Below are 27984 nucleotides of genomic sequence, written 5' to 3'. Positions count from 1 at the left end.
TTAACCCTCTCAGGTCAGGTGTCAGTTAGGTATGGCTGATCTGCTGAAGCTGCTTCTGCGTGTGGCAGAGAAGGCGGCCAACGTGGGCCCGCGTGTGCAGGCAGGAGGCCCCTCTCTTCCAGCTGCAGAAGACTGGGGACTGGGGTGGACAAGAACAAGAAGTTTGTCCAGGACTTCAAGACGCTAGCCGATGTGGTAATCCGAGAGATGATCCGCCATGATGTTGGAGCTCAGGTACAGGAACCAAAACACTTCTCATGTTATCATGATGAGGATTGTTTCATGTCTGAAATCCAGGCAACCCTCTGAAGGATTTGTGGCATATCCCTCTCTAGTATGATAAAATGTTTATGGCAACCCTAACCCCTCCACTGGTTTTATCCTGTTTTACCTTAGTTTCCCGAAATTATTGATCATATACAAGGAGAGGAGTCTAACAAGTTTGAAAATGGACTAGGTTAGTAGAAACAGCATCCACAATGACTATTATTACTATGAAACATATACAGCTACTTGGGTAATAAGTGTTACTTACTACACAGATACAGGGCCTTGCGAAAGTATTCGGCCCCCTTGAACTTTGCAACCTTTTGCCACATTTCAGGCTTCAAACATAAAGATATAAAACTATTTTTTTGTGAAGAATCAACAACAAGTGGGACACAATCGTGAAGTGGAACGACATTTATTGGATATTTCAAACTTTTTTAACAAATCCAAAACTGAAAAATTGGGCTTGCAAAATTATTCAGCCCCCTTAAGTTAATACTTTGTAGCGCCACCTTTTGCTGCGATTACAGCTGTAAGTCGCTTGGGGTATGTCTCTATCAGTTTTGCACATCGAGAGACTGAAATTTTTTCCCATTCCTCCTTGCAAAACAGCTCGAGCTCAGTGAGGTTGGATGGAGAGCATTTGTGAACAGCAGTTTTCAGTTCTTTCCACAGATTCTTGATTGGATTCAGGTCTGGACTTTGACTTGGCCATTCTAACACCTGGATATGTTTATTTTTGAACCATTCCATTGTAGATTTTGCTTTATGTTTTGGATCATTGTCTTGTTGGAAGACAAATCTCCGTCCCAGTCTCAGGTCTTTTGCAGACTCCATCAGGTTTTCTTCCAGAATGGTCCTGTATTTGGCTCCATCCATCTTCCCATCAATTTGAACCATCTTCCCTGTCCCTGCTGAAGAAAAGCAGGCCCAAACCATGATGCTGCCACCACCATGTTTGACAGTGGGGATGGTGTGATCAGGGTGATGAGCTGTGTTGCTTTTACACCAAACATAACGTTTTGCATTGTTGCCAAAAAGTTCAATTTTGGTTTCATCTGACCAGAGCACCTTCTTCCACATGTTTGGTGTGTCTCCCAGGTGGCTTGTGGCAAACTTTAAACAACACTTTTTATGGATATCTTTAAGAAATGGCTTTCTTCTTGCCACTCTTCCATAAAGGCCAGATTTGTGCAATATACGACTGATTGTTGTCCTATGGACAGAGTCTCCCACCTCAGCTGTAGATCTCTGCAGTTCATCCAGAGTGATCATGGGCCTCTTGGCTGCATCTCTGATCAGTCTTCTCCTTGTATGAGCTGAAAGTTTAGAGGGACGGCCAGGTGTTGGTAGATTTGCAGTGGTCTGATACTCCTTCCATTTCAATATTATCGCTTGCACAGTGCTCCTTGGGATGTTTAAAGCTTGGGAAATCTTTTTGTATCCAAATCCGGCTTTAAACTTCTTCACAACAGTATCTCGGACCGGCCTGGTGTGTTCCTTGTTCTTCATGATGCTCTCTGCGCTTTTAACGGACCTCTGAGACTATCACAGTGTAGGTGCATTTATACGGAGACTTGATTACACACAGGTGTATTGTATTTATCATCATTAGTCATTTAGGTCAACATTGGATCATTCAGAGATCCTCACTGAACTTCTGGAGAGAGTTTGCTGCACTGAAAGTAAAGGGGCTGAATAATTTTGCACGCCCAATTTTTCAGTTTTTGATTTGTTAAAAAAGTTTGAAATATCCAATAAATGTCATTCCACTTCATGATTGTGTCCCACTTGTTGATTCTTCACAAAAAAATACAGTTTTATATCTTTATGTTTGAAGCCTGAAATGTGGCAAAAGGTCGCAAAGTTCAAGGGGGCCGAATACTTTCGCAAGGCACTGTAGATAAGAGCAACAATTCCACTCTACCATCTAATTTTTGAATAACACTGGACTTGTCGACTACCTGTTGGCTCTGTGTGTTTGTTCATGCGTGCGTCCCAGGTGAGATTGTGATAGTCACAGTGTGTGGGACAGAGAAGGAGACGGCCGCGTTGCTGGCCACGGTGCTGGATGGGGACCAGATGGCGGCGACTCTCCTGGCGTGTGCCATCCACCAGGACGCTACGCTCACACTCACAGACAACCTCCACATACCCCTCAGCCCCTCTGACCTGGGCATCTGGATTGACCCCATCGGTAATACCTGACCAGGAGTCACTATTTTAAAAACCCGATTTGTTGTCTACGTAGACATACTTGGAATGAAATTATGGATAATGTTAGAAGGGATGTGTGAGCACTGAGCAGATCCACTTACTGTGTGGTGTAAATACTACACAAATTCCAGGGCAGAGATTTGTCCTTGTGTTAGGAGTGTGTATTGGAGGCGAAGTCAGGTGCAGGAGAGCAGAGTGTAGTGAACAGGCACACTTTTTATTCCGGTCCAAAATGACAGCACAAAGTAACAAAATGTGCCCAACACTTTGTTTTTGCATTATTTAAACTACATTGAACATGTTTCATTGTTTATTTGAGGCTAAATTGATTGATGTATTATATTAAGTTCAAATAAGTGTTCATTCAGTGTTGTTGTAATTGTCATTATTACAATTGTTTTTATTATTTTTATTAAATAATAATAATAATAATAATAATAATTGGTATCGGCATTGAAAAATCATAATCGGTCGACCTCTCGTGGACACCTGCTTGTCGAACATCTCATTCCAAATTCATGGGCATTAATATGTAGTTGGTCCCCTCTTTGCTGCTATAACAGCCTCCGCTCTTCTAGGAAGGCTTGCCACTAGATGTTGGAACTACAGGTCGACCGATTATGATTTTTCAACGCCGATACCGATTATTGGAGGACCATAAAAGCAGATACCGATTAATCGGCTAATTTATTTATTTGTAATAATGACAATTACAACAATATTGAATGAACAATTATTTTAGCTTAATATAATACATCAATAAAATCAATTTTAGCCTCAAGTAAATAATGAAACATGTTCAATTTGGTTTAAATAATGCAAAAACAAAGTGTTGAAGAAAGTAAAAGAGCAATATGTTCCATGTAAAATATGTGCCATGTAAGAAAGCTAATGTTTCAGTTCCTTGCTCAGAACATGAGAACATATGAAAGCTGGTGGTTCCTTTTAACATGAGTCTTCAATATTCCCAGGTAAGAAGTTTTAGGTTGTAGTTATTATAGGAAATATAGGACTATTTCTCTCTATACCATTTGTATTTCATTAACCTTTGACTATTGAATGTTCTTATAGGCACTTTAGTATTGCCAGTGTAACAGTATAGCTTCCGTCCCTCTCCTCGCTCCTCCCTGGGCCCGAACCAGCAACACAACGATTAGCGCACGCAACACAATTAGCGTGCGCTAACTAGCTAGCCATTTCACTTCGGTTACACGAGCCTCATCTCGGGAGTTACATTTACATTACATTTAAGTCATTTAGCAGACGCTCTTATCCAGAGCGACTTACAAATTGGTGCATTCACCTTATGACATCCAGTGGAACAGCCACTTTACAATAGTGCATCTAAATCTTTTAAGGGGGGGTGAGATGGATTACTTTATCCTATCCTAGGTATTCCTTAAAGAGGTGGGGTTTCAGGTGTCTCCGGAAGGTGGTGATTGACTCCGCTGTCCTGGCGTCGTGAGGGAGTTTGTTCCACCATTGGGGGGCCAGAGCAGCGAACAGTTTTGACTGGGCTGAGCGGGAACTGTACTTCCTCAGTGGTAGGGAGGCGAGCAGGCCAGAGTTGGATGAACGCAGTGCCCTTGTTTGGGTGTAGGGCCTGATCAGAGCCTGGAGGTACTGAGGTGCCGTTCCCCTCACAGCTCCGTAGGCAAGCACCATGGTCTTGTAGCGGATGCAAGCTTCAACTGGAAGCCAGTGGAGAGAGCGGAGGAGCGGGGTGACGTGAGAGAACTTGGGAAGGTTGAACACCAGACGGGCTGCGGCGTTCTGGATGAGTTGTAGGGGTTTAATGGCACAGGCAGGGAGCCCAGCCAACAGCGAGTTGCAGTAATCCAGACGGGAGATGACAAGTGCCTGGATTAGGACCTGCGCCGCTTCCTGTGTGAGGCAGGGTCGTACTCTGCGGATGTTGTAGAGCAGGGGTGTCAAAGTCAAATGGACGGAGGGCCAAATAAAAAAATCAGCTACAAGACGAGGGCCGGACTGTTCGAATGTTCATTGAAAAATGTTTAAATGACGCATATAGTCTAGTGAACCTAATTGAACCTACTGAAAACCTAACAAATATATTACAATATGATCAGATAAATAAAGCAATATTTTCTTATGGCTCTGTCAGTAATCTTTAATTTTCAACAGACACAAAAGACAAATTTCCTTTATATAAATATCCCCATAACATGAACATTAAATGAAAGAAACCGGTATTCAAGGCACCATCAGTAGACTATATTTTCTATTTTAGCAAAAGTGGGCTAAATTTACTTCAAAGAAAAAACAATAATAGCAATTTTCTATCATCCACTCAACTGAAATATTTTTAAAATATAATTGGATTGAAATACAAAAAAATAAAGTGCAAAAATCTATTAATCAAAAACAACACTTTGTTTAAGGAGAAGTAACATGCAGTGAAAACAAATATTAAATTTTAACTTTTAAACTTGAACTGAGTAAAACATATTTTGCCCTCAGTGCATCATTGCATTGGAGGTCAATCAACTCCATTTGGAGGTTTGGTGGTGAGCTTTCCACGTCAACAGCAAATGGGTTACCGAGCAGTTCCAACCTGCTTTTTTGTGCTTCAAAGTCAGCAAATCGGCGTCGAAAGTCAGCGGCAAGCATACCTATTTTATCAGCCAACTGTGTGCTCGGGAACGCACTGGTAGAGAGCTTCTCTTTCATGGTCTGGCAGCTGGGAAAGTGGCTCAAATTTTCTTTCCGCATCTGCGTCTCCCACAGAGTCAGTTTGGTTTTAAATGCCTTCACTGTACTGTACATATCAGAGATGACACGATCCCGACCCTGCAGCTGCAAGTTTATTGCATTCAGATGACTCGTAATGTCACACAGAAAAGCCATTTCACACAGAAACATTTCGTCTCGGAGTTGTGTTGTGTCTTTCCCTTTGCTGTCCAAGAACAGACAAATCTCCTCACGAAGCTCGAAACATCTTTGAAGCACCTTTCCCTGGCTTAGCCATCGCACCTCTGTGTGATAAGGCAAATCACCATGCTCCGTTTCTAACTCCGTCAGAAATGCCTTGAACTGGCGGTGATTCAAACCTTTGGCTCTGATAAAGTTAACTGTGCGCGTGATGATGCTCATTACATGCTCCATTTTCAAGGCTTTACCGCACAACGCTTCCTGGTGTATGATACAATGATAAGCTGTCAGCTCACCTGTCGCGTTTTCCTCTTGCATCTTTTCCCGTATCTTCGCCACCAGTCCGCTCCTGTGTCCACACATCGCAGGTGCTCCGTCGGTTGTCAAACCCACGAGTTTTTCCCAAGGCAGCTCCATCTCATTTACACATCTTGACACCTCTTCATACAAATCATGCCCCGTAGTTGTGCCATGCATAGGACGTAAAGCCAAAAACTCCTCTGTCACGCTTAGGTTGGAGTCCACTCCGCGGATGAAAATTGACAACTGGGCAATGTCAGAAATGTCGGTGCTCTCATCCACAGCCAAGGAATATGCAATAAAATCTTTTCCCTTTTTCACAAGCTGCTCTTTTAGATTGATGGACAACTGGTCTACTCTCTCGGCAATGGTGTTTCTGCTCAGACTCACATTTAAAAAGAGTTGCCTTTTTCTGGGCAAACTTCGTCACAAACTTTAATCATGCAGTTTTTGATGAAATCCCCTCCGTAAATGGCCGGGCTGATTTAGCGATCTCTTCTGCCAAAATAAAACTGGCCTTGACAGCAGCCTGGCCTTGTGATTTGGCTTTTTGAACAGAGCCTGTCGAGATTTGAGGCCTCGTTTTAATTCCTCTGCCTTTTGTAGCCTTTGTTCCATGTCCATATTCTTGTTTTTGTCCGCGTGTTTCGTTTCATAATGTCGTCTCAGATTATACTCTTTCAGTACCGCCACACTTTCTCCACACAGAAGACACACAGGTTTTCCAGCTACCTTCGTGAACATATACTCCGACTCCCACCTTGTTTGAAACCCCCGGTTCTCAGTATCCACCTTCCGTTTTGCCATTTTTGATGGGTATCTGAAAGTTAATTTTACTGTGATGCTGACGACTGCTGTGCCAATAAATATTGAAATGAAGCAGCCTACTGCTCGGTGCGTCACCTTTGCATTGTGGGAAATGTAGTATTGGTGCGTGTAAAAGATCTGCGGGCTGCCGGCTTGCTGCGGGCCCGGTTCTAATAATAAATCAAGATCATCCCAGGGGCCGTAAAAAACCTTCTTGCGGGCCGGATGTGGCCCGTGGGCCTTGACTCTGACATATGTGTTGTAGAGCATGAACCTACAGGAACGGGCCACCGCCTTGATGTTAGTTGAGAACGACAGGGTGTTGTCCAGGATCACGCCAAGGTTCTTAGCGCTCTGGGAGGAGGACACAATGGAGTTGTCAACCGTGATGGCGAGATCATGGAACGGGCAGTCCTTCCCCGAGAGGAAGAGCAGCTCCGTCTTGCCGAGGTTCAGCTTGAGGTGGTGATCCGTCATCCACACTGATATGTCTGCCAGACATGCAGAGATGCGATTCGCCACCTGGTCATCAGAAGGGGGAAAGGAGAAGATTAATTGTGTGTCGTCTGCATAGCAATGATAGGAGAGACCATGTGAGGTTATGACAGAGCCAAGTGACTTGGTGTATAGCGAGAATAGGAGAGGGCCTAGAACAGAGCCCTGGGGGACACCAGTGGTGAGAGCACGTGGTGAGGAGACAGATTCTCGCCACGCCACCTGGTAGGAGCGACCTGTCAGGTAGGACGCAATCCAAGCGTGGGCCGCGCCGGAGATGCCCAACTCGGAGAGGGTGGAGAGGAGGATCTGATGGTTCACAGTATCGAAGGCAGCCGATAGGTCTAGAAGGATGAGAGCAGAGGAGAGAGAGTTAGCTTTAGCAGTGCGGAGCGCCTCCGTGATACAGAGAAGAGCAGTCTCAGTTGAATGACTAGTCTTGAAACCTGACTGATTTGGATCAAGAAGGTCATTCAAGAAGGTCATTCAGCCAGCGGTCAGGGATGAGTTGATGAGCGAGGTGAGGTAAGGGAGAAGGTCTCCGGAAATGGTCTGGAGAAGAGAGGAGGGGATAGGGTCAAGCGGGCAGGTTGTTGGGCGGCCGGCCGTCACAAGACGCGAGATTTCATCTGGAGAGAGAGGGGAGAAAGAGGTCAGAGCACAGGGTAGGGCAGTGTGAGCAGAACCAGCGGTGTCGTTTGACTTAGCAAACGAGGATCGGATGTCGTCGACCTTCTTTTCAAAATGGTTGACGAAGTCATCTGCAGAGAGGGGGGGGGAGGGGGAGGAGGATTCAGGAGGGAGGAGAAGGTGGCAAAGAGCTTCCTAGGGTTAGAGGCAGATGCTTGGAATTTAGAGTGGTAGAAAGTGGCTTTAGCAGCAGAGACAGAGGAGGAAAATGTAGAGAGGAGGGAGTGAAAGGATGCCAGGTCCGCAGGGAGGCGAGTTTTCCTCCATTTCCGCTCGGCTGCCCGGAGCCCTGTTCTCCGGGCAGAGTTGATAGGTTTGAAGTCATAAACAGCGCAATGCTTGACGCACAACGAAGAGCTGCTGGCAAAACGCACTAAAGTGCTGTTTGAATGAATGTTTACGTGCCTGCTTCTGCCTACCACCGCTCAGTCAGATACTTGTATGCTCAGGCAAATTATATGCAACGCAGGACACGCTAGATAATATCTAGTAATATCATCAACCATGTGTAGTTATAACTAGTGATTATGATTGATTGTTTTTTTATGAGATAAGTTTAATGCTAGCTAGCAACTTACCTTGGCTTACTGCATTCGCATAACAGGCAGCCTCCTTGTGGAGTGCAACGAGAAAGAGGCAGGTCGTTATTGCGTTGGACTAGTTCAGGTTGCAAGATTGGATCCCCCGAGCTGACAAGGTGAAAATCTGTCGTTCTGCCCCTGAACAAGGGAGTTAACCAACCGTTCCTAGGCCGTCATTGAAATTAAGAATGTGTCCTTAACTGACTTGCCTAGTTAAATAAATATTAAATAAAAGGTGTAAAAAAATATATATTATTATAAAAATGTAAAGAATTTTTTTTTTTTTTTTTTTTTTTTTTTTAAATCGGCAAATCAGTGCCCAAAAATACCGATTTCTGATTGTTATGAAAACTTGAAATCGGCCATTCCGATTAATCGGTCGACCTCTAGTTGGAACATTGCTTCAGGGACTTGCTTCCATTCATCCACAAGAGCATTACTGAGGTCGGGCACTAATGTTGTGCGATTAAGCCTGACGGACAGTCGGCGTTCCAACTAATCTCAATGGAGTTGAGGTCAGGGCTCTGTGTATGCCAGTCAAGTTCTTCCACACCGATCTCGACAAACCAGATGGTGAAGTGTGATTCATCACTCCAGAGAATGCGTTTCCATTGTTCCAGAGTCCAATGGCGGCGAGCTTTACACCCCTCCAGCCGACGCTTGGCATTGCACATGGTGATCTTAGGCTTGTGTGCGGCTGCACGGCCATGGAAATACATTTCATGAAGCTCCCGACGAACAGTTATTGTGCTGACGTTGCTTCCAGAGGCAGTTTGGAACTGTGTAGTGAGTGTTGCAACCGAGGACAGATGATTTGTACGTACTTCAGCACGCGGCTGTCCCGTTCTGTGAACTTGTGTGGTCTACCACTTCGCAGCTGAGCCGTTGTTGCTCCTAGACTTGTCCACTTCACAATAACAGCACTTACAGTTGACCGGGGAAGCTCTAGCAGGGCAGAAATTTTATGAACTTGTTGGAAAGGTGGCATCCTAGGTGCATGGGATGCAAACTGCCGAGGGCCCAAAAAGGTGACTTTTTTTTTTTTTTGCACTGAAACATGCAAAACAATCCCTGCTAGGGGGAACTGCAGGTTAACTAATTAAACAACAAATAATATGATCTACATGATCAGTCTCTGTGTGTAAAATAAAGTGGTTAAAAAAAACTCACAGCTAAAAAATGTAAAGAAAGCAATCCAATGTTATTTGTTGTCTAGACTTGACTGCAAATGACACTCATCTTGAGAAAAAAACAATACACTAATATTGCAGTTAGCCATGATAGCCTTTATAATAGAACGCTTGTGACCACACACATTAATATTGTACTTGGGAGAAAAAACCCCATCTATAAGTAGAAATGAAATTAAACAAACGGGCATTCTATTTTTTTCTCCATTATCACCACTATAGACATTGATTAAGTGCACAAGAGGCTACATGTGTGCAAAAATAACATTCACTGAGAAAAAAAAGTATCATCTCCCTCACTCACACAGGTATTACTGTCAAGTTCAACACACCAAAAGCAATATATTTGCAATATATTACATTGTACACTTTCTGCCTGTGGACATTGTTCTACAATGTGCCAGAAAAAGTGAGAAAGAGGGAAAGTGTGTGGTGTTCCTTTCACCTCTATAGTGGCATCCAGTTTAAGCCAGGCCCAGCTCCAGCTACACTTGATCCCTGAATCCACTTGTTTAACAAGCAACGCCTCATTTTCACCTAATTCTGAAAATTAACCACATACTGTAGAGTGAAAACATTAGTTAACAGATAGTGAGTCGTTATAGTTAGTTAACATTTCACAAAGGATCTAGTAAGCAACTAACCCGTTATAGCTTGAGGAATGGCAAGGACTCGTATACCAGTTAATTAAACCTCTTGGAACTCTAGGGGCAGTATTGTCATTTTTGGAAAAAAAACGTTCCCGTTTTAAACGGGATATTTTGTCAGGAAAATATGCTAGAATATGCATATAATTGACAGCTTTCGATAGAAAACACTAACGTTTCCAAAACTGTAAAGATATTGTCTGTGAGTATAACAGAACTGATGTTGTAAGCGAAAGCCTGAGAAAAATCCAATCCGGAAGTGCCCCAGGTTTTGACAGCGCTGCGTTCCAATGACTCCCTATATGGCTGTGAATGTGAGCTTACGCTTTCTACGTATTCCCCAAGGTGTTTACAGCATTGTGATGTAGTTTTACGCATTTCTGTTGAAGAATAGCCGTATGGGGGCACATTGCGTAAGTGGTCACATGGTGGCTCCGAGAGAGATTCTCGCGTACAGAGGTAGCCATTACTCCAATCCGTCCTAGAGAAAAAGGAATTGTCCCGACGGATATATTATCGAATAGATATTAGAAAAACACCTTGAGGATGGATTCTAAACAACGTTTGCCATGTTTCTGTGGATATTATGGAGCTAATTTGGAAAAAAATTTGGCGTTGTGGTGACCGCAATTTCCGGGCGAGTTCTCAGCCAAACATGAAGAACAAACGGAGCTGTTTCGCCTACAAAAATAATATTTTGGGAAAAAATGAACTTTGGCTATCTACCTGGGAGTCTCGTGAGTGAAAATATCCGAAGTTCATTAAAGGTAAATGATTTAATTTGATTGCTTTTCTGATTTCCGTGACAAGGTTGCCTGCTGCTAGCAAGGCATAATGCTATGCTAGGCTATAATAAACTTACACAAATGCTTGTCTAGCATTGGCTGTAAAGCATATTTTGAAAATCTGAGATGACAGGGTGATTAACAAAAGGCTAAGCTGTGTCTCCAATATATTTCATTTGTGATTTTCATGAATAATAATATTTTCTAGGGACATTTATGTCGCTGCGTTATGCTAATTAGTTTCAGGCGATGATTACGCTCCCGCATGCGGGTTTGGGAGTCGCTAGAGGTTTTAATACTATAGTGAATTGGTTATATATTTATTTATTTAACTAGGCAAGTCAGTTATTTACAATGAGCCTAGGACCAGTGGGTTAACTGCCTTGTTCAGGGGTAGAACGACATATTTCTACCTTGTCAGCTCAGGGATTCAATCTAGCATCCTTTAGGTTACTGGCCCAACGCTCTTAACCACGCTGCCCCAAGGTTACTAATGTTAGCTCATCTGATGTTGTAACGTTAGCTGTCTGACTTTATTAGCAAGTTCATTTTCTCAAATTATTTTATCAGATAAGTTGGCTAATGTTGCTCAACATTTCTCTGGCTAGCTAACGGAGAATTCGATCCAGCTAGCAAGATACTTAACAATGCTAAGTCTTGTTCCACCACTTTCTCCCGTACCTCAAACTTTCCAACTAACGTTACCTCTTTCTTACGGTTCAGGGGACGCACTGCTCTGACTGGCAAGCTGCCTTTCCAGAGCGCGCGCTGATGCTGTAACTAGCACATTGTCTCTTCTTCCTTCAGCTGCGTGCTGCGCTGCATTGTTTGCTATGTGGAGGATTGGCTGAGCCTTAGATACAGCCAGAATTGCTCCAAACGCGCATCACTCGTTTGTTTACAGCCAGTGGGGATCCAACCCCCACTCCTCTTAGTTTGCATCCCCGTACACTTATCACCGAATCCACTCATTTGAATGGATGTCCACATACTTTTGTATATATAGTGTATGTTGTTTCTATGTGTTTGGTTTTCGTTCAGATGCCACTAGCCAGTACATTGAGGGTCGTGAGGAGGTGGTGGAGGAGGGCTGTCTCTGTCCTTCAGGTCTGCAGTGTGCCCTGGTCCTGATCGGGGTATACCTCCGCGCCACTGGGGAACCCGTCATAGGGGTCATAAACCAGCCCTTCAACCACAAAGACCCAACAGGGTGAGACTTACTTTTCTATTATTTATCTATTTTCTTTCTCTCTGAATTGTTGAGAAGGGCTTGTATTTAAGCATTTCACTGTTAGTCTACACCTGTTGTTTACAAAGCATGTGACAAAAACAATTGGATTTGACTCTAGAACCAGAACAGCAATCATTTTGACACCAGGGTTAGGGTCAATGCTATTTAAGTTGTTGATTAAATTACCAATTTCTTTCAAGTTAAGTATTGGAAAAGGTATTTTCATTTGGAATTACTATTTTCAATCCACAATTTAAATAGAGTTAACACAGAAATAACATACTTAGTAATGCTCAGACCTCACCATCTAAGCTTCCTTTAATGACATTTGGTTGATGTGATGTGCATATTTGTTGCAGCTGGAAGGGGAAGCATTTCTGGGGAGTGTCATGTGGGAGTGTCAAAGCCTGCTCGGTGCTCCGACCTAAAGAAAGACCTGCGGAGTGTCCAGGACTATCGGTGGTGCTGAGCTCCAGTGAGAAGCAGGCGGTGAAGGAGGCCTTGGCCCCTCTGTGTGGGCCTGACAGGCTGATGTATGCCTCGGGGGCCGGATACAAGATCCTGTGTGTGATCCTGGGCCTAGCTGACATCTACGTTCTCTCCGAGGGCAGCACCTTCAAGTGGGACTCCTGCGGCCCCCATGCCCTGCTCCTTGCACTGGGTGGGGGGATGCTGGACCTTAAAGAGTGCCTCCGCTTCGGCCACTGTGAGGGGGGGCACCATGACCAGGGGGAACTGACCTACCACCAATCCCACTCAGAGAGCCCTGGGGCAAACCGCTGGGCCAACCAGGGTGGCCTACCTAGACTGTCAAATGCTTCATAGGGTTATTGGGGAACTGAAAGGCAAGTTTTAAAGGAAGAGGCATTGATTATGGTGAAGGTCACAAGTAGCAGTATCATTGCTTATGCATGCTGCTTAATATGTCAATTTTTGGAGGAGTTGTGTTTAAAAAAAAAAAAAACATGCTGTCAGTTATTTTGTAAAAGCTAGATGTATATGCAAATGTGAATATATAGTAAGGAATGTAAAATGGTTAAACTATCTACAGTAGCTGGTATGTTAAAGGTGTTTCGTAAAGAATTAAGCTGCCTCTAACTTCTACAGTTACTGGTTTTCTCATTGACAGGAAGTGTGTTAGTGGCAAACAAATCTAACTTCAGGAAAGACCTGGGTGCTGTTTAAGTAAAACTTATTCCAAAGCAAGATAATCAGAATCAAGAGACTGGTATGAATGGGAACAAGCATGGTTCAGGGAACAGTAGCACACACTGCGTAGCTGAAACATGCTTTTTGTCTCAGTCATACCAAAATGTGGCACATGGCTATAACCCTGCTTTTGATTGGTTAAGGATCTCTGTTGGACTTACCTGAATATTACTTGATGGCCTAGTTGAAGTTGTGGTATAGTGGGACAGGGAGACATAGTAAATATCCCAAGTGTCCCCCCTTGACAGAAGCACTAATGGTGTGTGAAAGCGGAGAGGAGTCAAATAAACTGGCTTCTGGGAATCTTCAGCAGCCCAGAAAAGGGGGGACACTTGGGATATCCATTTTATGGAAAAGAAGTGCATTTTACACTGTTTCCATAGCTCTAGCTGTATGATTTAGGATAAATCAGAGCAGAGGATGGAAAAACACGAGGTGCAGCAATCAACAATGAAACGGGGGCTAGTGTTCATTTACTGTAAATGAAGGATTAAACCCCTTTAAGTAAAGGAGGGGAACTGTCACATGGCCAGGTTACTGGATCTATTGAGATGTAGCAGAATTCAGGGGTATTTAAACCTAGTCAGGTACTCCATTTATAGAATAAAAATAGTTACATGATTAGGTTTGTTCAACATAAGTCCACCTGTCCTGTACCAAGGGGGTGGTGTGGAGATTCATTTTTTATTATTTTCCACAACTATCACTTGCACCACTTCATTGGCACACCCAAGCATCTATTGGGATGCAGTCCAAAGTGGTTGTCATTACTAAATATGGCTGTCTATGGTCTTCCACCAGAAAAGCATGACAACCACTCAGGTCTGTGTTGTGGACCACTTGTGTATAAAGACTGGTTTGATCTACTGTATGTTTAAAATTTGTGTATTGTAAAACGCCATTTCATGAGTGTGCTCCAGAAGTGCCATTAGCAGGTCCCCTGGTTTCTACTCGATTGGAATTATCCAGCATTCTCCTGCCTTGAGTCAGAATTTGAAGACGGAATTCAATCTACAAAACAATGAAAGTCCATTCATCCATCTGAAATCAACTTTACTATGAAATCCAGACAAAAGGAAAATCAACTTAACACTGATGTTTCACAATTGTAATAAACTCTTGCCAGCAAACTCACTTTCCTACCCAAAAACAGAAGAAAATGCAAGTGCCCCGCACATTTAACCCTGATGATTGTCTGATTTTTTTTCAATATTTGTTTTTGCATATACTGTTTAAAAATATCTCAAGAACAAATTATAATCTGCGATATTGGCTCTTCTTCCACATTGGGAGCCCTTAGTTGACTTGCCGCTTTAGACTGCTACTTAAGCCATACATTCTCAAGTCAACTAGGGTATCTAACAATCTGACAGTATTGACAATTCAGACTAAAACAGGTTAAATTAAACCTCTAATACCTCCATAAAAAATAAAAAGCAAGTGGACAATTGCACTGAAAACATTTTTCACTTCAAGGAGAACAAATAAACATGCGCAACAAGGGACCTAGGCCCTTTAAATCAAAGCTACAACCCATCTCCCAACATCCACAGAATAACACAAATCAAAAAGGTCAAATGGAACCGATACCTGGGCAGGGCACATATTCATAAAGCGTCTTAGAGTAGGAGTACTAATCTAGGATCAATTTAGCCTTTTTGATCCTAATGAATAAGATTACATGGAAAGGCCTGAACCTAGATCAGCGCTCCTACTCTGGGGTTATCGATAAATATGGAATCAGACCTATTAACGTTTGAATGTTTTATCTCCTTCACTGGAACCTAGACCTGTGGCTTATAAAAGGAATTAGTTGATCAACTTTCACCACATTTATTTCCAATACTGTATCTCCACAGGAAAAACATAATGAGTACAGGCAGATTGTTAGAGATCTGAATACTATCCCTCTTCAATCTGGAGCATACTGACTAATGAGAAAGGGGCAAAAGAGGGCAGTGGTAGCTTTTCTTTGAAATAAAAAGTGGTGGTAGGACAGTTAGTCTTGATATTCAGCTCCTCTGTCATTCAATCAACCTTTAAACTGTTGGTAAGTATCTGCCAAAGACTAATCTCTGATAACTATTGTACACTGCTAGTCATTGTGTTCTCAATGGAAGTTCAGTCACCTCCAATCTTAAAGGGTGTCAAGATGCAATTCGGGGCGGATTGCATCTTGACATTCTCTTGAGCCACGGGAACAACACGATGCCTTCTAGACAGGTCCCCTGGTTTCTGCTCCATTGGAATTATCCAGCATTCACCTGTCTTGTGAGAGTCGGAACTTGAAGATGGAATTTAATCCACATAACTCACAAAACAAACATTGTCCATTCATCCATCTGAAATCCATTCATCCATCCATCTGAAATCAACTTTACTACAAAATCAACTGAACACTGATGTTTCACACCAATACTTAGGGACTGCAAGCAGTAAATAGCCTAGGTCCTTGACTCACAATATAACCGTCTGGATTTGAATATGAACCTGCTAACCTCTGATGCCTCAAAGTGATTCTAAGTGGGCTTCAATTTGTATTCACTGTAGCTAGACGGAGTTGATACACTACATGGCCAAGAGTATGTGGATGCCTTTTCAAATGAATGGATTCAGCAATTTCAGCCACACCCGTTGCTGAGGGGTGTATAAAATCGAGCACATAGCCATTGGCAGTGGAATGGCCCATACTACAGAGCTAAGTGACTTTCAACAAGGCACCATCATAGGATGCCACCTTTCCAACAAGTCAGTTTGTCAAATTTCTACCCTGCTAGAGCTGCCCCGGTCAACTGTAAATGCTGTGATTGAGAAGTGGAAACATCTAGCAGCAACAACAGTTCAGCTGCAAAGTGGTAGGCCACACAAGCTCACAGAATGGGACTGCTGAGTGTTGAAGCGCGTAGCATCATGGTTGCAACACTCACTACCAAGTTCAAAACTACCTCCGGAAGCAACGTCAATCACGCTTCATCATCTGCCAGGAGAACGCTACCTACCCGAATGCATAGTGCCAACTGTAAAGGTGGAGAAGGAATAATGGTTCGAGGCTCTTTTTCATGTTTCAGGCTAGGCCCCTCAGTTCCAGTAAAGGGAAATCTAACGCTATAGCATACAAGGCCATTCTAGACGATTCTGTGCTTCCAACTTTGTGGCAACAGTTTATGGAAGGCCCTTTCTTTTTCAGCATGACAATACCCCCGTGCACAAAGCAAGGCCCATACAGAAATGGTTTGTCGAGATCGGTGTGGAAGAACTTGACTGGCCTGCACAGAGCCCCGACCTCAACTCCATACAACATCTTGGGATGAATAGGAACGCCGACTGCGAGCCAGGCCTAATCGCCCAACATCAGTGCCCGACCTAACTAATGCTTGTGGCTGAATGGAAGCAAGTCCCCGCAGCAATGTTCCAACATCTAGTGAAAGAGTGGAGGCTGTTATAACAGCAAAGGGGGACCAACTCCATATTAATGTCAATGATTTTTGAATAAGATGTTCAACGAGCAGTGTATCTATGTTTGGCAGGGAGCATACTTGCACTCTAATTCAGGTGCAAAAGCATTCCCCACAAACCTACTTCCCAATATAAGTTAGTGACAAACTTTCGCTCTAACTTCATTCAAAGCAATAAAAATGGCAGAAAAGCAGTTGCTCAAATGATAACCTAACAATTTATCAAAGAAGGCAACAGGCGGAAGGAAGGATGTGTACAAGCAGTAACAGGCAGAGGAGCCCTCTCTCTGGACAGTCTTCTCCCAGGATTCAGCTTGAGCAGTTAAATTCAGAAATGAATCAATTCTAATTGGCTTCTTCTAGCCATGTCCCTCTCAAACACAAATGCACAGAGACCTGAAGCAATATTACATTACCATATCCCCAAAAATGTATCACAAAAGTCTCAAGGACTAAAAGAGTCCAATGGCATGTAATCGTGTATGCAGAATTGTGCAGGAAAGTAAGACCTAAGGAAATGTGTTTGCATTATAAGCAATAGGCTTGTGATTTCAGTGGCATGGCTACAGCTGTTTCATCAAAGAAGAAAACAAATGAGAGTGGGAGAAGCAGAAATACTGCCACCTCCTTACCCCAAATATACTTAAACGGAGTTAGTTTCTTCTTCTTATACATGGTCCAGTCTCATCTCTGGCTTGGGACCTATGTGTTGTCAGTCATTGATTCGGGTGGTAGCCTCGACCAGTGTGAATCTTCCTGAGCTCGAGTGATCCTTCGACTCATGTACAGTAAGGGGAGGTCCGGGCTCGCTGACAGACAAGCAAGAAGACAGATATGGCCATGTGTAGAGTGTCCCTGTGTTGCTATGATGACGTATCACAACAATGGCCGCTCTCACCTCTGGAAGGGCTTGCGGACCTTCTTCTTCCTGCGGGGTAGAGGTTTGCCTCCGCTCTCAGCCCACGTCTCGCTGGGCTCTGGCCGGGGCCCCCCAGGAGGCATGAAGAAGCCAGTCTGAGGTGGAGGAGGGGAGAAAGGTCCACTAGGTCCCAGTCCAGCACCAGAGGGGTGATGAGGGGGTGGTCCTGAGGGAAAGAAACCCCCGTTGGCAGCCATATCAGGGGGAGGTCCCCCCTGGAAGATGCGGTTGAAAAAGTCCTGCAGGTCAGCAGGGTTGGTCGGGCCTGGAGGAGGGTGCTCTGGGCCTGGAGGTGTCCTGGAGATCATGAAAGGAGAGTTACATTAATTTTAAAAAACATTCAACAGGCGACTCCAGGAAAATCAAGAAAAAGGAGAACTCTGTGTCTGAGTTTTATTCACAGGACAAACAAAAACCATCAGAGCCTTGGATAGCCTTTCATTCATTTCTTTTTGATACTGTCGCAAAGCTAACTAAAAAGCAGCATTCCCCAAGAGAGGATGGCTTTCACTTCAGCAGTAATAAATTAATGAACTTCTTTGAGGAAAAGATCATGATCATTAGAAAGATCCTCTTTAAATCTGCGTATTCCTCCAAAGCTCAGTTGTCCCGAGTCTGCACAACTCTGCCAAGACCTATGATCAAGGGAGAGACTCAAGTGTTTTAGTACTATATCTCTTGACACGTTGATGAAAATAATCATGGACTCTAAACCTTCAAGCTGCATACTGGACCCTATTCCAACTACTGAAAGAGCTGCTTCCTGTGCTTGGCCCTCCTATGTTGAACATAATAAACGGCTCTCTATCCACCGGATGTGTACCAAACTCACTAAAAGTGGCAGTAATAAAGCCTCTCTTGAAAAAGCCAAACTTTGACCCAGAAAATATTTTAAAAACGAATCGGCCTGTATCGAATCTTCCATTCCTCTCATTTTTTTTTGAAAAAGCTGTTGCGCAGCAACTCACTGCCTTCCTGAAGACAAACAATGTATACGAAATGCTTCAGTCTGGTTTTAGACCCCATCATAGCACTGAGACTGCACTTGTGAAGGTGGTAAATGACCTTTTAATGGCGTCAGACCGAGTTTCTGCATCCGTCCTCGTGCTGCTTTTGATACCATTGATCACCACATTCTTTTGGAGAGATTGGAAACCCAAATTGGTCTACACGGAAAAGTTCTGGCCTGGTTTAGATCTTATCTGTCGGAAAGATATCAGTTTGTCTCTGTGAATGGTTTGTCCTCTGACAAATCAGCTGTAAATCAGTGTTCCTCAAGGTTCCGTTTTAGGACCACTATTGTTTTCACTATATATTTTACCTCTTGGGGATGTCATTCGAAAACATAATGTTAACTTTCACTGCTATGCGGATGTACAGCTGTACATTTCAATGAAACATGGTGAAGCCCCAAAATTGCCCTCGCTAGAAGCCTGTGTTTCAGACATAAGGAAGTGGATGGCTGCAAACTTTCTACTTTTAAACTCGGACAAAACAGACATGCTTGTTCTAGGTCCCAAGAAACAGAGATCTTCTGTTGAATCTGACAATTAATCTTGATGGTTGTACAGTCATCTCAAATAAAACTGTGAAGGACCTCAGCGTTACTTTGGACCCTGATCTCTCTTTTGACGAACATATCAAGACTGTTTCAAGGACAGCTTTTTTCCCCCCATCTAAGTAACATTGCAAAAATCAGAGCCTTTCTGTCCAAAAATGATGCAGAAAAATAAATTAATCCATGCTTTTGTTACTTCTAGATTAGACTACCGCAATGCTCTACTTTCCGGATACCCGGATAAAGCACCAAATAAACTTCAGTTAGTGCCAAATACGGCTGCTAGAATCAAAAAATGTGATCATATTACTCCAGTGCAAGCCTCCCTACACTGGCTTCCTGTAAAGGCAAGGGCTGATGTCAAAGTTTTACTGCTAACATACTAAGCATTACATGGGCTTGCTCCTACCTATCTTTCCGATTTGGTCCTGCCGTACATACCTACACGTACACTACGGTCACAAGAAGCAGGCCTCCTAATTGTCCCTAGAATTTCTAAGCAAACAGCTGGAGGCAGGGTTTTCTCCTATAGAGATCCATTTTTATGGAATGGTCTGCCTACCCATGTGAGAGACGCAGACTCGGTCTCAACCTTTAAGTCTTTACTGAAGACTCATCTCTTCCATGCCGGTGCTCTTCCATGCCGTCCCTAGGAGGGGTGCGTCACTTGAGTGGGTTGAGTCACTGACGTGATCTTCCTGTCTGGGTTGGCACCCCCCTTGGGTTGTGCCGTGGCGGAGATCTTTGTGGGCTATACTCGGCCTTGTCTCAGGATGGTAAGTTGATGGTTGAAGATATCCCTCTAGTGGTGTGGGGGCTGTGCTTTGGCAAAGTGGGTGGGGTTATATCCTTCCTGTTTGGCCCTGTCTGGGGTTGTCCTCGGATGGGGCCACAGTGTCTCCTGACCCCTCCTGTCTCATCCTCCAGTATTTATGCTGCAGTAGTTTGTGTCGGGGGGCTAGGGTCAGTTTGTTATATCTGGAGTACTTCTCCTGTCTTATCCGGTGTCCTGTGTGAATTTATGTATGCTCTCTCTAATTCTCTCTCTCTCTCGGAGGACCTGAGCCCTAGGACCATGCCTCAGGACTACCTGGCATGATGACTCCTTGCTGTCCCCAGTCCACCTGGCCGTGCTGCTGCTCCAGTTTAAACTGTTCTGCCTGCGGCTATGGAACCCTGACCTGTTCACCAGACGTGCTACCAGTCCCAGACCTGCTGTTTTCAACTATCTAGAGACAGCAGGAGCGGTAGAGATACTCCTAATGATCGGCTATGAAAAGCCAACTGACATTTACTCCTGAGGTGCTGACTTGCTGCACCCTCGACAACTACTGTGATTATTATTATTTCACCATGCTGGTAATTTATGAACATTTGAAAATCTTGGCCATGTTGTGTTATAATCTCCACCCGGCACAGCCAGAAGAGGACTGGCCACCCCTCATAGCCTGGTTCCTCTCTAGGTATATATCAATAAATTTGATTTGTTACATTCATTCTATTTCCATCTAGCCCACCAGGGTTGGGCAACCGGGGGCACGTGGGCCGAATGGCCTTGGATCAATCCCACCCCCCCCCAAAAAGTAACTCAGTCGGGGTCTCATGTGGGTACGCAGACCCGCGAGCAACTGCGGCCTCTCATAATGAGTTCAGATTTTTTGTGGCCCCACCTCCATCCCTGATCTAGCCTATAGTTAACCCTGATGCAAGTCACATTGAGATTGTTGCCTCTTTTGCCTTGGCCAAGAGGAGGCATCATTCACAAGCATCAGAGATGCTTAATAATCTGGAGCTCCAAAACTAATCTCTGTCCATAAATATGTAACTCTTTCACATGCAGGAGCACCTGCACTGACCAGAGCGTAATTGTATTTCAGAGAACAATCTAATTTAGGCCTCTGTGGTCTTTTAGACGGTTGGTCACATAACACCTAGGTTGTGTCCCAATAATCTCTCCTTTCTCACGAAATATGCACTTGTTCCCTTCCCTTCATGGATTTGAAAGGATATGACTGGTATATGGAAACTCCCTCTAGCCCATGCAGACACCAATACAATCATTTTACATTAGTGTGGAGTAGTTTACGATTGCAAACTTCAAGAGGAAAATTAGATTGGAACGCAACCCTCAGTGCCCTGGGACCTACCTGTGGCGCTGTGTGGAGTTGCTGTTGTTCTTGGATCCGAAGGAGATGTGGTAGGGAACGCGGTGTGTGTCTGGGGAGATTCCTATCCTCTGGCAGCCGGCCCACTCTGAAAGGTGGAAGCGGAAAAGGTGAATACTGAAGCAAGCGGCAAGGAGAAATAGTCAGTCTGACTTCAGGTCTTAACATTATTTAGCAGCTTAGAATTCAATTTAGTTGTAGAGCTCTTGAGCCTGTCAGTTGGCTTGTTAAGAGTGCTTTTAGTTTACAGATGAAACAGAAACATCTTTAAGTCAATACATAAAGAAGTATTGCATTAGCATAGATGAGAGCCTAACTATCCAGGTGGGTGTCATTACACAGCTTGTCAAAGCAATGGGCTTGTTCGACAGTGGCGATTGTAGACTGACTGATCTACAAATCACCGTGCAGCAGAAATAACTTCTCAATATAATTTTTAGATCAGTCACTTAAAATGTACCCACAATGCATTACAGTTTTGATGCTCTCAAAAACTGTCATAGTCAAGCCAGTACCTGTGATGTCGTAGACCTTGCCATCCATGCAGGCAAAGTATGTGATGCGTAGGCCCAGCATGCTGGACTCGGCCCACAGGTCTCCCTCCTCTGCGCTGTGGCGTCTGTTACACTCTGCACAGAACCGAGCCTCCGCAGGCTCCCGGTCCATCTCAAACCTCCTGCTCACACAGGGAGGAGTCAGGGCCTGAGCTTTTTGTATGTAACTAATTATTTTGTAAGCAGCAAAATGTACAAATACAATTTTAGTGATTGAGAGTAGTCAGGATAGGTAAATTATATTACTATTCCAATCCCTCACTTTCACAATAGTCTGGTTATAAAAGTATGATACAGATATTATTCATAGATTATTAATAGATTCAAATATTACAGATATTATTTCTGTCAGTGATGTACCTGTGCTTGCCCTCACACTTGGTGCACATCATAGTGTTCATAGCTTCCTTCAGGTCATCCTGCAGTTTGGTGAGGAACTCATTCATAGACTTGGAGAGTTCCGTCTTCGCCATGCGCTTCCTGAGGGAGGAGCAGGGAAACAAAAGTCAAAGCCATATCAACTACACCAAACATCCCACCGGCCTTCAGTGCAGTCATTTGATCACGGTTTATTGCATTTTAATTAAGTAATAGTCCAGTTTGTGTGCCTTCTACTTATATCACGTATTCTCTCCATGTGTCTGGGTTACTGAGGAACTAAACTAAACTTCCCACAGGCGTTTAAATTGACTATAACATGCTAAGGACCATTGTTAAGGAATGCTTCTCAATCTGTAATCCTATTGTGAGAGGCCTGAGTTCTAACTTCAGATGTTTTTGTTAAAGGTGAAGTCATGTGATCATAGTTTCTTGCATTTTATATAAGTACTGGTCCAGTAGCTTGTGTGTCTTCAACTCACAGCTCGTATTCCCTCCGTGTTTCTGGGTTACTGACGATGTCCCAGGCAGCCCTCAGCACCTTAAAGGCCTCCCCAGCGCGTGGGTGCTTGTTCTTGTCTGGATGGACCTGAAAAAATAAAAAAAAATACAAACAGAAGGGTACAGCAGAAAACATAATGGAAGAGAGAGAAAAACTAAGGAAGAGACTACTTCTAGTCATTTTCTGATTACATTTTATATTGTGGATTAGAGGTCGACCGATTACGATTTTTTTTAATGCCGATGCCGATTATTGGGGGACCAAAAAAGCAAATACCGATTAAATCGGCCAATTTAAAAAAATATATTTATGTGTAATAATGACAATTACAAAAATACTGAATGAACACTTATTTTAACTTAGTATAATACATCAAAATCAAATTAGTCTCAAATACATGTTCAATTTGGTTTAAATAATGCAAAAACAAAGTGTTGGAGAAGAAAGTAAAAGTGCAATATGTGCGATGTAAAAAAGCTAACGTGTAAGTTCCTTGCTCAGAACACGAGAAGATATGAAAGCTGGTGGTTCCTTTTAACATGAGTCTTCAATATTCCCAGGTAAGAAGTTTTAGGTTGTAGTTATTATAGGAATTATCAGACTATTTCTCTCTATACCATTTGTATTTCATTAACCTTTGACTATTGGATATTCTTATAGGCACTTTAGTATTGCCAGCGTAACAGTATAGCTTCCGTCCCTCTCCTCGCCCCTACCTGGGCTCAAACCAGGAACACATCGACAACAGCCACCCTCGAAGCATCGTTACCCATCGCTCCACAAAAGCCGCAGCCCTCGCAGAGCAAGGGGAACAACTACTTCAAGGTCTCAGAGCGAGTTACATCACCGATTGAAACGCTATTAGTGTGCAACCCGCTAACTAGCTAGCCATTTCACATCGGTTACACCAGTCTAATCTCGGGAGTTGATAGGCTTGAAGTCATAAACAGCTCAATGCTTGAAGCACAGGGAAGAGCTGCTGGCAAACACACGAAAGTGCTGTTTGAATGAATGCTTACGAGCCTGCTGCTGCCTACCACCGCTCAGTCAGACTGCTCTATCAAATCATAGATTTAATTATAATATAACAACACACAGAAATATGAGCCTTATGTCATTAACATGGTCAAATCCGGAAACTATCATTTCGAAAACAAAATGTTTATTCTTTCAGTGAAATACGGAACCGTTCCGTATTTTATCTAAAGGGTGGCATCTATAAGACTAAATATTCCTGTTACATTGAAGGTTGAAGGTTACCTAAAATTCTGGCAAATTAGTTCGCAACGAGCCAGGCGGCCCAAACTGCTGCATATAGCCTGACTCTGTTGCACAGAACGCAAGAGAAGTGACACAATTTCCCTAGTTAAAAGAAATTCATGTTAGCAGGGAATATTAAATATGCAGGTTGAAAAATCTATACTTGTGTATTGATTTTAAGAAAGGCGTTGATGTTTATGGTTAGGTACACATTGGTGCAACGACAGTGCTTTTTTCGCGAATGTCCTTGTTAAATAACCGTTTGGTGAAGTAGGCTATGATTCAATGATAAATCAACAGGCACCACATCGATTATATGCAACGCAGGACAAGCTAGATAAACTAGTAATATCATCAACCATGTGTAGTTAACTAGTGATTATGTTAAGATTGATTGTTTTTTTATAAGATAAGTTTAACACTAGCTAGCACCTTACCTTGGCTCTTTGCTGCACTCGCATAACAGGTATAATCAGCCTAATCAGCCTGTCACTCAGTCTCCTCGTGGAGTGCAATGTAATCGGCCATGATCGGTGTCCAGAAATGCTGATTACCGATTGTTATGAAAACTTGAAACCGACCCTAATTAATCAGCCATTCCAATTAATCGGTCAACCTCTATTGTGGATATAAAAAAAAGATGCACGCAGCCATGCACAGCCAAGTGCAAAACTGCTTTGGCTTGTGTTTGACTATAATCGCTACACTCTCCCTTTAATGAATTCCACACATTTTATACACATGTATTCAAAAGATGTAATGCACATCTCATTGCACCCGTAAACTCACCTGGACAGCCAGCTGTCTGTAGGCCCTCTTTAGCTCAGCTTCGGTGGCGTGGGCCTCCACCCCCAGCACTGTAAAAGGGTCCAGCTCCTCCTCAGGGACTTGAGCCAGCGCCAGCAGTCTCTCCAGCTCCTTTCCAGGTTGGTATCTGCCTGCTCCACCAGGAGAATCTGGGGTCAAAGGGGGCACCTGGTTGGCTCTCCTCCTGAACCAGCTGCTGACCCTCTCCACCAGCGAAGCCACCCTTCTCCATACCCTGGAGTCCTGCATGGCCGTCCACCACCGCTGGGCCCTCTCCCCGCCCAGCCGGACCAGCGTGAACCGGGCCCACTGGAACCCCAGCAGTACCACGGCACAGAGGAGGCCGAAGCAAGTTAGGGAGGCTTTCCGGACCCATTTCACCAACCGAACACTCTTATCCACCAGGACCGCCCCGGCGCACCTCGCCCTCTCCAGCACGCGTTGGGCATCTGCCTTCATCCCCGGCACGTCAGTGACCCTGTTGAGCATCTGTGAGCCCAGGTCGTAGAGGGCCACCCCTCCGACCTCCACGGCCACTCCGCATCGGTGGGTCATGGTGACAATGACCTCCACCACCATGTGGATGCAGGAGATGCACCAGGGGCTGAGCGACTCCGACAGCAGCTCCCTGAAGGCCAAGGCCAGCTGGGTGCCCGTCCGCCGCCGGCCCCGGCCCTGCTGATGGTGGTGGTTGCGCCTCCGGGTCTGCTTGTGCCTACCGCCACCCGACGACAGGGAACCTTTAGGGAGGTAGGAGGACGAGGATGACGATGTAGCCTGAGTGTTTTGCTCCGAGGCTGTCCCCCCCCCTCCACTGTTCCGGGACCGGCCTCTCCTCCCTCCGGCCCCTGAGTTCCTCCAGCCTGACTCCCCGTTTATGCTTGGCTCCTTCCCTCCGCTCTCCTCTTCATCTCCACCCTCTGTCTCCTCATTTCCTTCTCTCTCCACATGCACCAGCCCCTCCTGTCTTAGAGAGACCTCATTGTCCTCTGCAATCCCACAATCCTCTGATTCTACATCTTCCGAGTCCTCCTGGTTGACTGGGGATTGGATATCCTGAGGGGTAACTTTGATATAGTCAGTCATCTCCTTATTGGGAACTTGTTGTTGAGTTTCCTCCTCATCTCCTCTGACTTCCCACTGGTCGGGCATGGCGGTTGAAGATGGGAGGTGAGGAACACCTGAGAGCAGCTCTTCAGGACTCTCCTCAGTTGCCTCTACAGTCCATGTCTCTTTCTTCATCTCCACCTCCCCCCCAGCCACCTCTTTCTCCATCTTCCTCCCAGTCTCTTGATTAAAGTTCCAAAAAAGTATCCAATGTCATGTCAGGTGGGGGCCTTGATCCATTCTCACTGACCGCACCTTCTCCGACACCACACCTCCTCCAACACTACACCTCAGCAAGGCCAAAGAGTCAGACAAGGACAGCTGAATAATACTGCAATGGCAGGCATCATTGTCCTAGGTACCCTACCCAATGCAGACATTGAATCAAGGATCAATCGTTACAATCCTTGGACCCGACTGGCCTCATCTTGTATCTGGTTCTTGCCTGTGGAGAGACAGCAAGTTTAAACATTAGCCTGCCTGTAACACGTTCACTTTCCCAAGCACCAGAACTAGGGGTCTAATCTAAAGTACACCGAAAAGTGAAATCAAACGGGATGTGGAGATTCTGCATTAATCGTTGTTGTTGTCAAAGTTCTAACATGTTATTGGCAATAATGTCATATTTGATGGCCACAATATCCACTCAACGAGCTGATCCGCAGCGCCGACATTTTGAAAAGATAAACCAAACTCTTTAGCTAGCCATCTGGTTATCAGCAGTTGCACTAGCTAACTATCTAGAAGTGCAATTAATTTATTCTACAAGAAATGACTGGGACGGGATATCAGAGGATAGTTGGGGCAATGTTAGGTTCGAGCTAATAAGTCATGTCGTCACCGTCGCGAACAAAATGACCAAATGTCTCGAGACGAATAGCTAGCTGTCTCGTAGCTAAAACGCTTACTAGCTTACATTAGTTTGCTCGTATATAGTTATCTAGCTAATGTAATGTTAATAATATTAACGGTGGATTGTTGACAATGTTATTTTAGCTATTTGACTGCTAACACTGACTGGAATAACATTGGGAAAGATGACCACCAACGCAACTCACCTTTCTCTTCCGTAAAAAGGGAAGGCAAGATTAGATGATACAATGTAGGCTAGCTTGAGCCCTGTAACGTTAGCGTCGCTCCTATAAAATGATCAAATGTGGGAAACTGATAAATTCTTCTCGTAGAAAGAACATTTAGTTATTGAATTGTGAATACAAACTATTATTATCCTGTATTAGTAGAGTGTGTTCTTTCTCCTAATAAAAATATACGTTTTTTCTTATTATATTCTTGGCTAAAGCTGTCCTTGTTGTTTGTCTTACTATTTTTCACTTCCGAGGGAAACAAACCACAACCTCATTTCCGCTGTATTAACCCTATTATTGCCAGAAAAAAATTGCGCACAAATGTTCGAATGAACTTTTATTGGCCACTGAATGTAAAGAGAAGAAGATGAATGTAACGTTAATCACCAGGTTTCTCTTTATATCAAAGCAATTACATGGGTCTACAATTGTATTATCTTCAAGAAGCCTAGGCCTAATAACGAAATAATAATTTAAAAACTAGAATGGTAAAAGGCAAACTATTCTCTGGCTTACTCCCAATTTAAACAAAACAAGTTATTGTTTATTCAACAATATAAACATGGATATCATGCAGTCACTTTTTCATACTCTCAAACACCATCCACTCTCTCATGTCTGCCTTCTCCACCCACCTACACACTCCCCGGATGCATTGCATTCTCTAGCCTATTTCTGCCCATTCCGGATGCTGTGTGTTCCTCAAGGAGTGTGTGTGTTTGTGTGAGCAAGTAGTCTGGGTGGGCCAAGTGTCTAGTTAGTTAGGCTGGAGATGGATACAGAGGGCACGTGCCCCCTCGGATTTGTCCTGTGGTTTCCAATCTATCAACCTCATAACTATCGCTGAAGTTGGAGACTTTTATTTCCCTCACCAACTTTA

The 27984-nt window shown here is 44.0% G+C and overlaps 1 protein-coding gene and 1 pseudogene across 1 annotated transcript; one reads left to right on the top strand and one right to left on the bottom strand.

The window, feature by feature from the left end:
* Nucleotides 1-31: 31 nt before the first annotated feature.
* LOC115141462 (inositol polyphosphate 1-phosphatase-like) lies at nucleotides 32-16240 on the top strand (annotated as a pseudogene).
* Nucleotides 14351-27352, bottom strand: LOC115141453 (dnaJ homolog subfamily C member 14-like). The gene is made up of 7 exons (XM_029680336.2): nucleotides 27078-27352; nucleotides 24895-26464; nucleotides 22826-22932; nucleotides 22326-22445; nucleotides 21927-22087; nucleotides 21394-21499; nucleotides 14351-17985 (listed from the first exon to the last, which is right to left on the bottom strand). The coding sequence occupies exons 2-7, from the start codon at nucleotides 26185-26187 to the stop codon at nucleotides 17664-17666; spliced, it is 2109 nt and encodes a 702-aa protein (XP_029536196.1). The 5' UTR covers nucleotides 26188-26464; nucleotides 27078-27352; the 3' UTR covers nucleotides 14351-17663.
* Nucleotides 27353-27984: the final 632 nt, after the last annotated feature.

The sequence above is a fragment of the Oncorhynchus nerka genome, linkage group LG2 (assembly GCF_034236695.1).
Source record: "Oncorhynchus nerka isolate Pitt River linkage group LG2, Oner_Uvic_2.0, whole genome shotgun sequence".
NCBI classification, from domain to species: Eukaryota; Metazoa; Chordata; class Actinopteri; order Salmoniformes; family Salmonidae; genus Oncorhynchus; species Oncorhynchus nerka.
Note: the sequence above shows the minus strand (reverse complement) of the source record. Positions and strands in the feature narration are given on the sequence as shown.